This window comes from Hippichthys cyanospilos, chromosome 20 (assembly GCF_059441005.1).
Source record: "Hippichthys cyanospilos isolate Australia breed blue-spotted pipefish chromosome 20, RoL_Hcya_1.0, whole genome shotgun sequence".
Lineage (NCBI taxonomy): Eukaryota > Metazoa > Chordata > Actinopteri > Syngnathiformes > Syngnathidae > Hippichthys > Hippichthys cyanospilos.
The window spans coordinates 9,543,250-9,558,161 of record NC_142388.1 but is presented as its reverse complement, the minus strand read 5'-3'; the positions used below and the strand labels follow the sequence as shown (position 1 = coordinate 9,558,161).

At 42.6% G+C, this 14,912-nt stretch overlaps 1 protein-coding gene across 2 annotated transcripts in view; it reads right to left on the bottom strand.

The window, feature by feature from the left end:
• The window catches only part of nbas (NBAS subunit of NRZ tethering complex), a 78,613-nt gene that overhangs the window by 43,708 nt on the left and 19,993 nt on the right, over window positions 1-14,912 (bottom strand). For both annotated transcript variants that reach the window (XM_088403744.1, XM_088403745.1), the window contains exons 19-33: window positions 12,181-12,259; window positions 10,008-10,112; window positions 9,799-9,935; window positions 8,815-8,901; window positions 8,255-8,408; window positions 7,060-7,245; window positions 6,269-6,442; window positions 5,843-5,976; window positions 3,739-3,801; window positions 3,507-3,629; window positions 3,093-3,195; window positions 2,735-2,812; window positions 2,506-2,660; window positions 1,562-1,674; window positions 293-406 (exon numbers count right to left, since the gene is read on the bottom strand). In XM_088403744.1, coding sequence (XP_088259870.1) covers window positions 293-406; window positions 1,562-1,674; window positions 2,506-2,660; window positions 2,735-2,812; window positions 3,093-3,195; window positions 3,507-3,629; window positions 3,739-3,801; window positions 5,843-5,976; window positions 6,269-6,442; window positions 7,060-7,245; window positions 8,255-8,408; window positions 8,815-8,901; window positions 9,799-9,935; window positions 10,008-10,112; window positions 12,181-12,259 — 1,805 coding nt within the window. The remainder of the gene's footprint in view (window positions 1-292; window positions 407-1,561; window positions 1,675-2,505; window positions 2,661-2,734; window positions 2,813-3,092; window positions 3,196-3,506; window positions 3,630-3,738; window positions 3,802-5,842; window positions 5,977-6,268; window positions 6,443-7,059; window positions 7,246-8,254; window positions 8,409-8,814; window positions 8,902-9,798; window positions 9,936-10,007; window positions 10,113-12,180; window positions 12,260-14,912) is intronic.

Sequence of the window (14,912 nt, the reverse complement as noted above, 5' to 3'; positions counted from 1 at the left end):
CATGGGCTTAATTTCAACTGCCGTTTGCAAGTATTTAGCAGGAACGGCAGAGTGGCATATTGAAAGTCGTCATGTTTTGACATTCTATGCAATATTTTAGCCTCCTAGTGTTTTTTTTGTATGCTTTTCCTTTGATATCACGCTGCGAAAACATTTACAAGCCCGACTTTATCAAAATTTCCCCTAGGCGTTAATAAAGCTTAACAACATCCACCTCATGGTCATACAATTTCTGAGTTAGAAAAAAATAAAACAAAAACAAAAATAAAATAAATATATATTTTTTTGTTACCTGCCACCCGCAGAAGAGCCGCCACATTGAGGAGCGTGGCGGAGCGCTTGTAGGCGGCGGCGCAGTGGGCCACGCACTCCTCCACCAGAGACAGCCGATCCGAGCTGAGGCGCACTTCAGGCAAAGGGAGGACATTATAATACAATCACATTGCTGCTTTTGCTTATTTTATACATCCCAAATATTCATTGTGACCCCATTTTTGAAGTGCAGTTCCTTAGTGGCTGTAAAGGGTTTCATTCTAAAAATTAAAAAGGTAAAAAAAATTAAAAAACAGCTTTTTTGAAGAAAATGTATATAACATTGAAAAATAATTAGTCAATGAAATTATAAATGTAAAAAAAAAAAAAAAAAAAAAATCAAGAAAAAAATAAAAAATTAGTTAAAAAATAAGGTCTGACTAACATGTTTATACAACCATGCCTTGAATTTGAAAATTAAATATTTTTAAACCTTGAATTCAAACATTAGGACATATTCAGCTGTAATGTAAAAAAACATATTTGTTTTTATTATTTTTTTAACTTTCAAAACATTAGCATTAATTTGAATACTTTTAACAAATTTTGCTTAATTTTAATATTTTTCATGTTTTTTTCCATATTTATACTTCTATATTACATATACTTTTATAATTTTAACAGAGGCGAGGAACATTTGATACCAAAATGAAGTCTTTTTTTTTTCCCAACCTGAAAGTATTCACAAGTGACTGCAGAATCCGAAAAGCAAGTCGTTCTGCATTTGTGCGAAGTGTCACCTGAAGCTGAAAAGTGCTTCCCTATTATCAAATCCCTCCAATCAACACCTCCATGTGTGTTTTGATGAGAGCAAAAAAAAAAAGTGTGTGTGTCTTTCTTGTGAATAGGAAAACGGCAGCACAATGGCGTGGCCCTGAGCTATGGAAAAAGTCACACAAAAGGGACATGCACACAAAACAACCTTTTCTTTGCCTTGTTATCCCCTACGTGGATTTACTCCCGCTGTTGAGCACCAGAGCCCAAAAGCAAAAAAAAAAAAAAAAAAAAAGGGTAGGGAAGTATCAAAGAGAAAAGGAAAAGGAGGTTCAGAGGTGAAGCGACAAAAGTGTGGGGAGCAACTAGTTCGTCCCTGCTTTTCTGAACTGAAACCCTAAATGCTGCAAGGACATCCTTGCATCTTTTGTCCACTAGATGAAGCTCTGACAAGGTACGACCCTTTGGCGAGATCACGTGACAACGTTTGCAACAATATTGGGACGAAGCCACTTTCAAAGCAGGTGCTCGTTACCTTGCAGCGGTAGGATGTTGACGCCAAAGTCCTCCAGCTGTCCCAAGGCGTCCACCAGGTCAAGCTCCTCTTGGATGGCCGGAGGGCAGTCGCTGATCAGTTGCAGACAAGCCCTGAGGACAGCGACACGCGTTTTGTCTCGCTCATCTTCATTAGCGTAATGCCAGTCAGGCTAACAAATATTAGCATTGAGGTGAGTTGAAGGCGATATTTTGACAAATTTAGTGTTTTACTGCCATTTAGTGGCATCTTGGTATAAAGGAACTATGGTGATGTTAAGGAGCTTCAATCATAAAGACATAGGTCATGTTTGCAAAGGGTTGTCCCGATCCTGAGATTGGAAATATTTTCAGCTGATTGGAATCGAGCGAAAAAGTTTATTATATTTTTTTTTTTTAGTTTTCTAGTAAAATTATGTGTGCATGTGTGTGTGTGAGAGAGAGAGAGAGAGAGAGAGAGAGAGAGAGAGAGAGAGAGAGAGAGAGAGAGAGAGAGAGAGAGAGAGAGAGAGAGAAAAATGACATTGTGGTGCTAAGGAACTATGTTGAAGACAATGAAGGAGCTTTATTTAGACCAACTTAGTGCTTTCCTGCAGCACCTTTTTACCGATGAAGTGTCAATCACTTGCAGATTTCACCATTGGCGGCAGGTCAGGAAACACAAAGAGCGGGGGAGCCCAGAATCTTTTTCTCGGGGTTGCGGCATTAATATGAAAAGCCGGCGATTGGCCTGTGTTTTAGCGGCGCCAAATGAGCCGCTTCACTACGGCCAAAACAAACATTATTCAGATGAATGCGATGCGTCCGCGAGATGGGCGCGCTTCACGTTCCCAGTTCACTCCACTTAGTACGCAAATTAGGCGCTCTCGTTCCGTTCCGCGGCGTAATTACCCAGAGGAGATTAGGAGAGACGAGAAGAACGTAAACAAAGGGTTGGGGTCCCACCTGGCCAGGCCCATGCAGGGGTCGCTGAGCGTGCTGGAGGAGTTGAAGTACTCCCTGGCGGCGGCCAGCACCAACTCCACACTGTCCTGGTAGGCCACCTTGAGGGCGGGGCCCTTCCCGCGGAACGACCCGCTGACGGGGACGTCCCGGCTGAGCTGAAAACGGCAGAGGGGGGATGAGGCCGCGCCGTCCCTCTGCATCCCATTTGAGAAGGACCTCGGAGCAGTACCTTGGAGCAGTGCATCAGCTCACCCGCCAGACGCACGTTCTCCAGCCGGCTGGAGCACAGCAGGGACTCAACGAAGATCTGCAAAGTTGCAAGTTGGAATTGCATATTTAAACAAACAAAAAAAAACATTCGGAGTATGCAACGCAGCTTATTTTTTATTGTATTTGTTATGTTCAACTGCAGTATTAAAAAAATTAAATGGAAAGAAAGCATGAAACCTAAGATAAATTTTAAATCATCCATGCATCACATTTCACATTCATCATCACAAGGGTCACAGGAATTTTAAAATAAAAAGAGAAAGAAAAATCACAGTAAAATAAAGTGGGACAGAGGGTGTGTCACATGATGGCTGTACCTGGTGACACGTCTCCGCTTTCAAACAGGCGTAGACGTTCTGTTGCATGTCCAGCAGATCCTGCAGAAGACCCATCCACACAGTCTCGCCCACCGGAGGCTTCCTACCGACACAAACATCAATAGCAGAAAACTAATTACCGGATTTTCCGCACTAAAAGGCGCAACAGATTCTAAGCCGCATCTTCAATGAAAGCCCTAATCGAAAAGTGTTTTCATATATAAGGCGCACCGCATTATAAGGCGCATAGAATAGAAGCTACAGTAGTGGCTTGGCTGGCATTATGCATCCACTAGATGGAGCTGCGCTAAAGGGAATGAGTCCCCGGCTCCAAAAATACAAAGCCCATTAATAAAAATGGGCATCAACATAGTGAAAAATCTCATATGGGATCTCCTTATATGGCATGCGTACTTGCGTCCGGTGTGGCGACACAGCTTGACCATGAGCTGGCGAGCTTCCTCGGGGCTCTCCTGACTGGCCCTCACGAACGAGATGGGCTTCTGCAGGCCGTGCTTCTCCAAAACCTCTGCCACGCTGCAGAAGCAAATGGTCAACAGGTTAACTGGTAAAATACAAGCTTGCACACCGCATTTGGTTTAAGCTCAAAATTTATTGCCCAGGGACGCAATCTAGCTGGTGTCACCTGAGGTGCTTCTCCAGCTTGTCCACCTGATCGTGCAGAGATGCTGTGATGTCTGTCTCTGGCCTGCAAGACAAGAAAAACATTGCGTGTGGGTGTCTTCCATTTTTCATCTTTACTCATTTCATCCACACATCCCACCAACAAATTACACCGTTGTACTAACGAACAAAAATTGACTTTAGCTACAGCTAACATTGTAAATATTCACATAAAAACACATACGTAACATACCATTTTGGACTGTCGCACCTGAAGATGGCGTTAGCACGTCGTTAGCACTTTAGCAATGACATCACACGGGAAGCATTTGGCATAACCCCAAACTAAACTTAAGTAAACTCACATGCTCAAAATAATTTTAATAAATAAATAAAAATGGTTGTTTGTCAATATGTGGAAAAGCTTTGGCCGTGCCCGTCATTCAGTGAGCTGGAGACACGTGTCCTGTTTTAGCTGCCGCAACAAGGCCCGCCTAAAAATAAAAAGCCCCCATGACGCTTGTCCTCCAGGCTGACAATTCTGGGTCAGGCTCGCTAGAGAGGCGACCCGCGACCAACTAGCCGGAGCGTCTGCATGTGTCTGAGTGCTTGCCCGTTTTTTTTTTTTTTTGTAAGAGAATATCTGTTCTCTTTTGGCACAACTCGTTCCACCTTCCCATCACCTTCGCTCGTTGTCTCCCTCAAGCATCCTCACAAGAACACACTTGCGCATTTTATTTTTTTCCCCCACAAAGCAATTTCACGCAAAATTAGGGAAAACTGAGCCCAGCCGCCGTAGCTCAAGTGCTCAGCAAATAAGGCAAAATCAGAGCCACTTTGAAGCTATTCTGAGTATGACTGAGTCAGATTTTTGGAAATGTACCGCTAAAAGTATATTAGAGTCGCAATCATCGAAACCTTTTTCGCTTGTACAGAAGACATTTGAGGGATTTGAAATGTTGTCAATCGGGGTTGAAAAAAAAAAACCCTACATTTCATCGACTTGTACATCGACAGTGACCTGCGCTCCCTTCTGAAGGTTTCTTATTTTCCCAGATGGGGTTTTGGAGGTTTTCCTTCCTCTTGTGGGAGCTTTGTTTGTGACGTTGTGTAAGATTTTGTTTTAACCTGTGAGGCCCTTTGTGCTGATTCAGGGCATTTTTTGGATTAAAGTATATTGTAAAAAAATAAATAAATAAAAAAAAATCAAATAGATAGTGGAATTTTCATAGGAATGATACCTTTGCACTGCCAATAGCAGGGAACCTCCACAAACAATAATTATTAATAACTAATCATTATTAATATTAAAATATATTTTAATGTAAAAAGAAACCCAAAAAAGTTCCTTTTCGGTTCACAAACTAACCAAAATATTGAACACATTTAGGCATGATTTATGTTGCCCAATGTAATTTGTGATTTTTTTTTTTTTTTTTTTTTTTTTAATCTATGACTTGTGTCCTTGGTAAGTAATGGCATCCAGGTCAATTGCGTGCATTAATTGGAAAAAAAAAAACCCTCAATTTTCTGTTTGAATGACAAATCCATAGAAAAACAACATTTTTCCTGATAATTAACTAAGCATAAAAAATGTACGTGTAACAAATAACGACAGCAGCGTTTGCAATATACAACTGTTGTCAATAAATAGAATACACAAAGGTAAAAAGTTAATAATAATCACGCCATGTTTGAAGGAGCATAATTGGCTGATTTAATTGGCCGAAAGCCAAAAACAGGCCAAACATTAATCTTTCAAAAGTTGCGCATGTCAAAACAAAAGTACTCCCAAAGCCCAAAAGTTGCAGGTAAATAAATAAAAAACAAAATAAAAATCAAGCTCTTAATTTGCAGAAAATTGCACAAGTGAAAATCAGACAGTCGAAATGCATCTGGGATGTTATAGAAAATGTGCAAAGTGCAAAAGCAATTCAGCTCATTTCAAACTCAATATGTCTTTTAACAGGTCCAACAAAGAAAGCGATTTCCCAGTAGTAATTCTAATTTGAAATTAAAGCGCTCGCGCGGGGGATGAAGAAGCCATTTCATGGACACAGGCTTTTTTTTTTGTTTTTTCACGCCGTCTCGAGCGGGAAGAGAGACTTTTGTTTTGATGTCGTTACCCGAAGCCCCTCTGCGGCAGGCACTCCAGGATGTCGTAGCACAAGCCGAGCTGGTCGTCCCTCTGGCTGCAGTAGATGCACTCCAGCGCCACCGCCATCAGCCGGTCGGGGTCCCCCATCACCTTCTGCGCGCACTGCGGACCGAGACAAGTTAAGCCGGCTGAAGATGTCAAACGGCTTCACTCGAACACGCTTCTCGAGGGGCGTTAGCCGAGGAAAGACATTAATGGATCTTTTCGTTGCCCTTGAAAAGACAACATTGCTTTAAAAACCTTCTTTTCAATGTTGCCAACCGACCGGGAAAGTCCGTTCAAATTGATAACCAGTAAACCCGAGTTGGTTTGTTATTAAAATAACAAAGAGAAAAGGACACAAATATTTTTGGCCACAAATACGACTAAAATTGAATGAATGGGTGGGACTCACGTCGGGTTTGGAGTGCTGGAAGATGATGAGTGGGAAGGTTAGGTCGCTGGCGGCCAATCCTAGCAGGAAGTCCCGCAGCAGGCGCTGGGCGGCGCCCTCTTCCTGTCGCTCGCAGCGGTGCAGGAAAGGCACCATCCACTGGAAGGCGTCTTTCACGTAGCGCTCCCTGCTGGACTGAAGGCGCAGAGTCACGGCGTAGCGTCGCAGCGAGACAAAGCTAACGGCGTCGATTTATTTCAAAGGGCTTGCTCTCTTTGGCGAACTGAAATCCACTCGTCCGCTCTGCGATAAAGCTCAAAGGACTCGAATCGAACTGAAGAAGATGCGAGCGAGTCCCGCCGGGGCAGTCAAAGGGCTTGTTGCGCTGCTAGTAAACAACGTTTGCCGGCCGCCCGCATGAGCGATCTTACTGGCGCCGCTCCTGGCCGCTACAAGTAGCGGGCCACGCATTAGGGAGCGCTCGGCTCATAATGCACTCCAAGGACACCGCGGTCGCTACGCTAGCCGCGACCGCCGCCGGCTTTTATTAGCGCGCAAATGAAAAGGGGAAACAAACGCTGCGGAACAAATGTGTTAGTAGAAATGTACACAAGTTATCCCATATTTACTCTTATTGCATTTATTCAGTGGTATAGCCTTGTATGCCTTCTCCTCCTATAAAAGATGTTAACGCAGGTTGTGTTTTTGTCTCCAGTCTCTATGATTGATAATGCTAACAAATGAGCACAAATATTTTGTTTTCCTCAAAAGATTTTTTTTTTTAAAGGAATGAAAGTTTGTGGGCGCCTTACGTTCTTCATGAGCAGGCGCAGCTTGTCGATGTCGGCAAGCTGCTGCAGGTCTCGTAGTGTCAGGTTGATCTCACTCAGCGTCTCGTAGACCAGCGTCTCCAGGGTCACAAGGTCGTCACACAGCGGCTCCAGCCCGGGAACGGAACGCTCTGTCCCCAGACGCACTAGCGACAGCGCGCAGTCCACCTGTACCGCAACGCTAATGTTACTGCTGCAAATTTCACATTTAAATAAGTGGACTTTTCCCTCAACGGCAATTTGTGTTTTGGTTCTAATAAAAATGATGAGGAAAATGTATCATATAAATGCAAACAGGGGTGTATCGCTTAATATGAATAATAAACACACAACAGGTTTATCATATAAACTCCCATTCAAATACAAAGAACAAAAAACACATACTTCTACAAGAAAAGGTCTGCGCAAAGTGTCCATTTTTCTGTCAAGAGCATGTGCGCATGGTTGGAAAGAAAAAAAAAAGTGTATGAAGCTCAAGCGTCAAGGGACTGAGGTAAGATCCCTGGGGCCTCCCGGAGTAACGTGATGCGGAGAGCAAGAAAGGGAGACAGGGTCTAATTAAAAGGGAACGAGGGAGAGAGAGGGAAAAAGGAGAGATGCGTTGCTGTGATTCCTGGAGATTACCAAAGATGGCCTTACACTCAATTCTCTCACACACACACACACACACACACACACACACACACACACAAAAGCGAGTAGTGACTTCGTCTCGAGAGGATGATGAAAGGCGCGATTCCCCACAGCTGTCTTGAAAAATGAGCAAGAAAGCCCCTCCTCCACCAGTTTACGGGAGGGGAAAAAACGAAATTAGAAAAAAAAAAAAAATGGCCACACGCTTGTGAGTCCTCCCAACATGAAAGGAGAATCCACTGTGACAAACTCCATCCACGAGTGGGAAGGAACTAAACCGTGCGGAGAAGAGTACTAGATACTGAAAAATATACAATTCATCTCATTCAAACACATATAAACCACAATTATTAGTACTACAACCCCAGCCACTATTGTAGCTTCTACTCTATGCGCCTTATAAAGCAGTATGCCCGAAACATGAAAACAGTTAATCCCGTGTACCTTATAGTGCTGAAAATAAGTTTTTCTGCAAATATGGATGAGACTAAACTTCAGGTGAGGTGAATCGTGAATGAAAAGTTATTGGAATGATAAGACGGACCTGTCGGGAGCAGGATTCGATGTCCCTCGCTCGGCTGCAGTACCAGTCGGCCAGGAGGCGCACAGAGGGCGCCGGCGAGCGGAAACGCAGAAGATCCGGGGAGTCCTCGTACAGGATGGAGTCGTCGTCAAACGGGTTCTGCTCCAACACGGACCTGACCAACAGTCATCCATCAGTTGGGATACTGCTAGTGTTAAATGAAAAGTCTCTTTTGAGAAAGAGTGCAGTGACTGTTTTGGTTTGGTGCAAACTAAATCCAATTGATCGAAAGAGATCATTTTAAAGGGACAAAATCATGAAAATCTGGAGCAACAAATTTTGAAGCTTTTTCTCAATTCTTTAGGTAAAAGAATTTCGATTTGAGGTTTGGATACAATAGAAAAAAATAAGACAAAGATGAAAAAAAACCATCATATCGTAATTCCGTTAATTTCTAAAGGCAATTATCTTTGTGTTCGAATGAAATGTTATAAGATCTGAATATACGGAGATCCAAACATACGAGGGCGTTTTGAGTGATGAATGGCGGCGCTGACGAGAGTCACATGATCAGAGCTTACCTGCACTGGTCGACCTCGCACCAGTCGGTCTGTCGATGGCGCCGCTCGTCCCAGGCCATCAGCGCTCGCTCGCCTCGCTCGTCCACACTGAGCACAATAAAAATACCGTAATTCCCCAAATATAAGACACACACAATTCTGGTACTTTCTATGTTACCATGTAAAAGAGGCACCAAACTGTAGCAAAACAGAATAAATCTCATCTTTAGTAAACTCTTCCTATTTTCTTGTGTTATATATAGTTATATATTTACATTTACATGTGTGGTGTATCACCTTAACAAGATTTTGTTATTTTTATTTAATACAGACTCTCAGTGTGCACTGAGGGCAATCGTAAAAAAGCCCAAAATAATCATCCGGGTGGAAAATGATCGCTCTTAAAAACGGAATGTTCATCTTTCCCAACACTCTGGCACAGTTAAAAAGGATTTTTTTTTTTTTAAAGTTGTCTTTAAAAAAAAGATTGTTTGAAAAAATGATGGAGGGTAAATATTTGAATAACATGAATAATTCCAACAATCTCCTTCAGGGATAAAACAGACAAATTCAAGGCCAAGTAGAGAAACTTTTCAGCTTTTGTCTTTTCCTCCGACTGTAAACGGATCAATAACCACGACGGGATGGCGGGGAAGTGTCGGTCGTGATGGATGCTCAATGCAGAAGCGGCTGCGAAGGAAGATTGTGGCGCGTATGTGCATTCAGGGGCGTAGTCACAATTTTTTTCTATGGGGGGGCAAGGTGACATTCGCAAGCATTTCAATGACTTCGATGATCGGCTTAGCCTGGACTCCCATGAGGCAAAAGTCTTCAAAAGTCATAATACTCTAATTATAACATCATAATTCCTCAATGCGACCCGCAAGTTAACACAAGTTGTTAGTTGAAATAGTTGAATATTGAGTTGGGCGTGGCCTAAACCTTCTCCAGCCTTTTTTGGCGGAAGTATTCTAGTTTCAATTCCCATCGGTGCCACATACTCACCAGACCTCAGGCAGCAAGATGGTGTACTCGTGCGGAGATGTGGTCTCAGGGAAGTTGGACAAGATGGCGAGTCGATGTTGGAGCAGTTCCGCCCCGTGGTACGTAAAAAGGATGTCCAGCGCCTGCACGTTACTCTCCTGTAGTCCACGTGTTTTTATTATTTGAACATAAGAGGGTAAAACAAAATTTATGACGGAATATCAAATTACCCTGGCATAGTTGCGCGCTGACAAAACAATGTTCTGACTACGGAACTTCTTGAAAAATTCGGCGTCGTATTTCTCTTCGGCTGCATGGGGGCCCCCGAGTATCTCCTGTTGTGAAAACAAAAAAATGGCCAGGTGTCAGTCCGATACAGATACTTGGTATTGAAACTCGCCCATCAAAACTGTGTATATGCGTGTGTGTAAATTTTCGTCAGTCCAAACCATTTCTGCCAGGTGTAGAGATACACCAACAAAATTCTGGTTCGTAAACAAACTACAATGACAGATAGATCCCTATAGATGGTGGTGTTGTGTGTGTGTATATATATTTTATTTGACATGTTTGTTATCTCTGCTTTTTGGTCAGAAGTCTGTGTTTTTGGATGAACAACCCATGTCCCTGTACATATTACTAAAGATTGGAAGAAGAAAAAAAAGAAACTACAAGCCCTTTTTTTTGGGCAGGGGGGGTTCATATTTTCACAGAAGACAATATTGTGTGGGTCTTTGAGGATCGGTCCAACCGCTGTGAAGCGCCGGCAATAAAATTGTACTTTAAAAACAGCCAGCAGTGAGTCCGTCCCAAAGCTTTTCTAATGGAAGCGGCTTTGACCGGGGACATGTCGCCGCTATTGCCATTATTTGAAAATGGAAAGCGCGTGCGGGTCTGGCAAGCAGCCTTTGAACGGGTCGTGCCGAGACTGCGCCGCGCCTCATCGGGCTGATGGAACCCGCGTAATATCATATTCATAGACGGCCGGGGAGAGGGGATGCCACGGCGCAGCCGCCGTTACCATGACGATGTCCGTCTGGCACGGCTCCATCCGAGCAGGGGAAAATCTCATCTTTTTCCTGCTGGCTGCTTGAGAAAAAGCGCGCGGGGCAACGCCACGCCATGCCGCGCGGCGATTTATGGAGCGTGGAAAGAGGTGGCGCTGTTCACATTACTCACCCTGAATCTCAAAGCCTTCCCGCTTGATATACTTTTGGTGGCCTTGACCAGTGCAATCAAAGCACATTTGTGGGCCGAGAGCCATCCATTCTTGTGTTAAGATTCTTCAAATGCATCTCTATGGGCTACAACCTTTCAATATTTGGAAAATGAGATTAGTGCGCTTCAGAGAGAATATCAATGGAGGGCAGATAAGAAAATCCTCCTTTTTAGCTTAGGGCGGGACTTTATGATCACTTGCGCAAAAAAAGAACTGAGAATGCGGTTTTTCAGTTACGCACCGACAGATTTCAGTTGCTTTGACTTGAGATAGAGAAGTACACTTTTTAAGGCCGCTAGCTTGGAGCTAACACTAAGTAGCATCTATGCTTCGATATGAACCGGTGCTGTCCCAACTACGGCACGGTGCTCATTTGCGGACCATTGTTTATTTTTTAACGGCCCGCAGCATATGGTAACAATTGGAAACGGCCAGCAAGGATTTATTTCTTTACTGTATTATCCGCACTATAAGGCACACCTAAAAGCCTTCAATTTTCTCAAAAGCCGACTGTGCGCCGCAAGTTTTTTTTTTTTTTTTTTGGTTGTGTTCTTTGTCTCCAGTCTCTCTTCTCAATAACTCTGAATTACTAATATTAGTCACTCTTTGCAGAGGATAAGGAGTATCTGACTGAGTACTGTTCGGAAAAAAGCAATACATTTTAAGCAATACAGTAGTTTGAACACAAAAGTGCAGCAGCATATTTAGACCGACAATACAGCAATGTTCACCGTCAAATATTCTTGATCTTCTGCAAACCATAACGCCATTTCCATTTATTTCAGTGAGAAGAAACGGTTTAAGGCGCGGTTGTTTTGAGGAACAAGTATGGCCACAAAATTGTTTTAAATTGAAATCAACTGAACGTGAGACATTGCGAAAATTTGACTTTGACCTTTCATAAATACTCCACTAATGCTTCTGTCTCCAGGGACATGGGGACAAGAAAAAGACAAAAGGCATGGACATCCTGTTATTTGGAGAAAGGTTAAACTAATCAAGCGCCATTCGAGGACGACATCTACGGTTGGAGGGCATTACTTCTAGTTGAAGGTTTGAAAATGCTTAATGAAAGCTTCATAATGCTTTGGAAGTTTATGAAATATTGTAATAACAACACCATTACGTGAACAATAACCATCATTATTCTGCGGCGGGATGAGAAGGGCTGCATCTTAAATTACCTCGTACGTTGCCAGTCTGTCCAAGTACGAAAGCAGCTTCAGTCTGCTCCGACACAATTCCTTCTGCTCCAGCGTCAGTCTGCAACAAGAGAACATTGCCTGATTTGATTTTTACTGTCCTAAATAGTAAATGCGGGCAGAAAGCAAAAAGGTCAGGAAAGGCCTACTAAAACAACAAAAGGTCATTATTTGCAGTAGTAGCAGTTGTGTGCCGACTTTCATTTTATGTTGAGTTGGAATGTGCTTGCTTAATTCTGAACACTGCCCTTTCTTAGTTTTAAAGGGTGTGCACACTTATGCAACCATAAAAATATTTTAAATATTGAAACTTCAGGTTATAGGCCACCTTGGTTTTGTGTTCAGCACATAAAAGTTGAAACAGTTACCATCTAACAAAAAGGCTTTTTTAGCTTTCCTGTGGGTACGTCGGCAAAACGGGCGTCCGTCGGCACAAGCCAAAATTAGCACGAATCCTTCCAATTGCTGCCAAGAATTCAAATGATGACGCCCTGAGAAAAAACAATCAGGTTTTCACTTTCCGTTTCTCGCACAACACCGCTTTTGACTTTGAGAAAACTAAACTGAGTATGATGACTTCAAATGCCGCTGAAAGCTTGGCCGATATCGTCCAATAAAATATCCCCCAGTGCCAAGTAGGCATCATCTCCCGCTAATCACAGCAAATCAACTGACCATAACAACCAGAAAGCTTTTCTTTTTTTTTTTTTTTTTCCCCAATGCTTTGGCCGGCGGTTGTCGGGCGAGGTGACTGATTATACCGCGCGCCCGGGCGAAATCCATTTTCTGCGTAATTGAATCACGGCCGTAAATAAAGCGGACGGCCGCAAATAACAAGGCGGCGGGCGTGCTTTATTGGATGCACGCTACTTCCAATTGGGAATGGAATGAAAGGCTGTAAAGCAGAGGCATGCGAGTGGCCGGCTTTCAATTGCGTAAAAAGCTTGGAAAATTGAATAATTGCAGAGATGAAAAAAGAAGACATAAAGGGAAGTGGGTTTCCCACCAAACTAAAAGGATGCAAGCTCTTACTTAATGTCAAAATGCTACGAAAAATGTACATGCATATACTGTACCTATTTTCATTTGATATTAGGAACATCATGAACTTTTTTTTTTCTTTTAACCAGAGACACCTAATTTTGAACATCTGATGAGTCCAAATTTGATACACCTTGGGACAGAAAACTTTCCAGATTGTCGATTTTAATTCCTTTTATGTGGCCAGAAGAGCACCGGTTAAAAAAAAGAAGCCTAAAATGTGGACATTATGTTGACAGTCTGCGTAATAAAACGAAGTAACCCTCTCCCTTGAAAAGCCGGCTAATAGCAGCGATGGAGCTGACCCCTCCGTCGAAGTCTTAATCCCTCATTACAGCGCGCCCTATCACTCCTTATCGGGCCTCTTCTAAACACGCTGGTAGAGATTAACGCCGGCTCATCGCGCTCGCCGCCGCATCAAAGCGCACCGGCTTAGCGCTCGCACTGGTGCTAATTACAGCGTCGCTCTTTGGAGCTCACCAGTGGTGAAATCGGTGCCCGGTTTACTGAAAATGAAAATAGTGTAAGCTTACGCTAAAAGATTGCTAGCTCGGCTGCCAAAAGGTGTAAAAGTGGCGGAGACCGGTATAATTAAAAGTATGTTTTTTATTTTTTTAAATGTTCATTTTTTTAGTATGGAGTAATTGGGAGGGTAACACAAGGGGACAGCATTGGAAGTGGAAGAGGGAACAAAAACATGTTAGAAGAAATAAAACTTTTGGCTCTTAGGGCAAGAATTAGCCATTATTTTGATACTGTATTTAAATTTTTAGGTTGGCACCCCAAAACCACCGCTAGCGGCCAACTTATGATGTTTGCAAGCCTTTCACTGGCTTCATTGATCGGCTTAGCCTGGACTCCCATCATGCAAAAGTCTTCAAAAGTTATAATGCTCTAGGACAAATAAAACATTCCTTTTTCAGTTTCATTAATATTTGAAAACACAATGTAGTTACTTTTGCTATAATCACATTTTTAATTTTTTTGTACATATAGGGGGCGTAGGTTACCCCCCCCAAAAAAAAAAATTATACATGTATGGATAAAGGGTTATGGATTGAGGGGTTGAAAGTAAATATATCTTTATATATATTACATTATACTATACTATACTATACTATACTATACTATACTATACTATACTATACTATACTATACTATACTATACTAGACAATGTTATGACCCTTTCAAAGTCAGCCCAAGTAAGGTGATAATAAGTCCAGGCTAGTGAAAAATTTTAGGATACCCAAGGGTTGAATAAATGTTTGTTTTTTTAGTTTGATTAAAATCGATTAAAATCTTTATGGTCCATAATGACTCCATATTGTCGACTTTCACCTAGAAAATATCCATCCCCTGCGGTAAACGGGTTCAACTGTAGTATTTTGAAAGCGCGAGGATCCGTACCTTGAGGGGATAGCGAACTCTGTGCAACAAGACAACAGTTAAATATAGTCTTTATCCACACACACACAAACACACACACACACACACACACACACACACACACACACACACACAGAGTGATTGATACCAAGCCATTTCTGTAACGGCGGTGTAGTTAAAAAGAAATTAAGAAAATTATTCTCCATCTCCGGCCTCCGCCGCGGACCTCAAGGCGACACGGGTGCAAACATTAGCCCGAGCGCCCTGCACACAAAAGAATTTATAA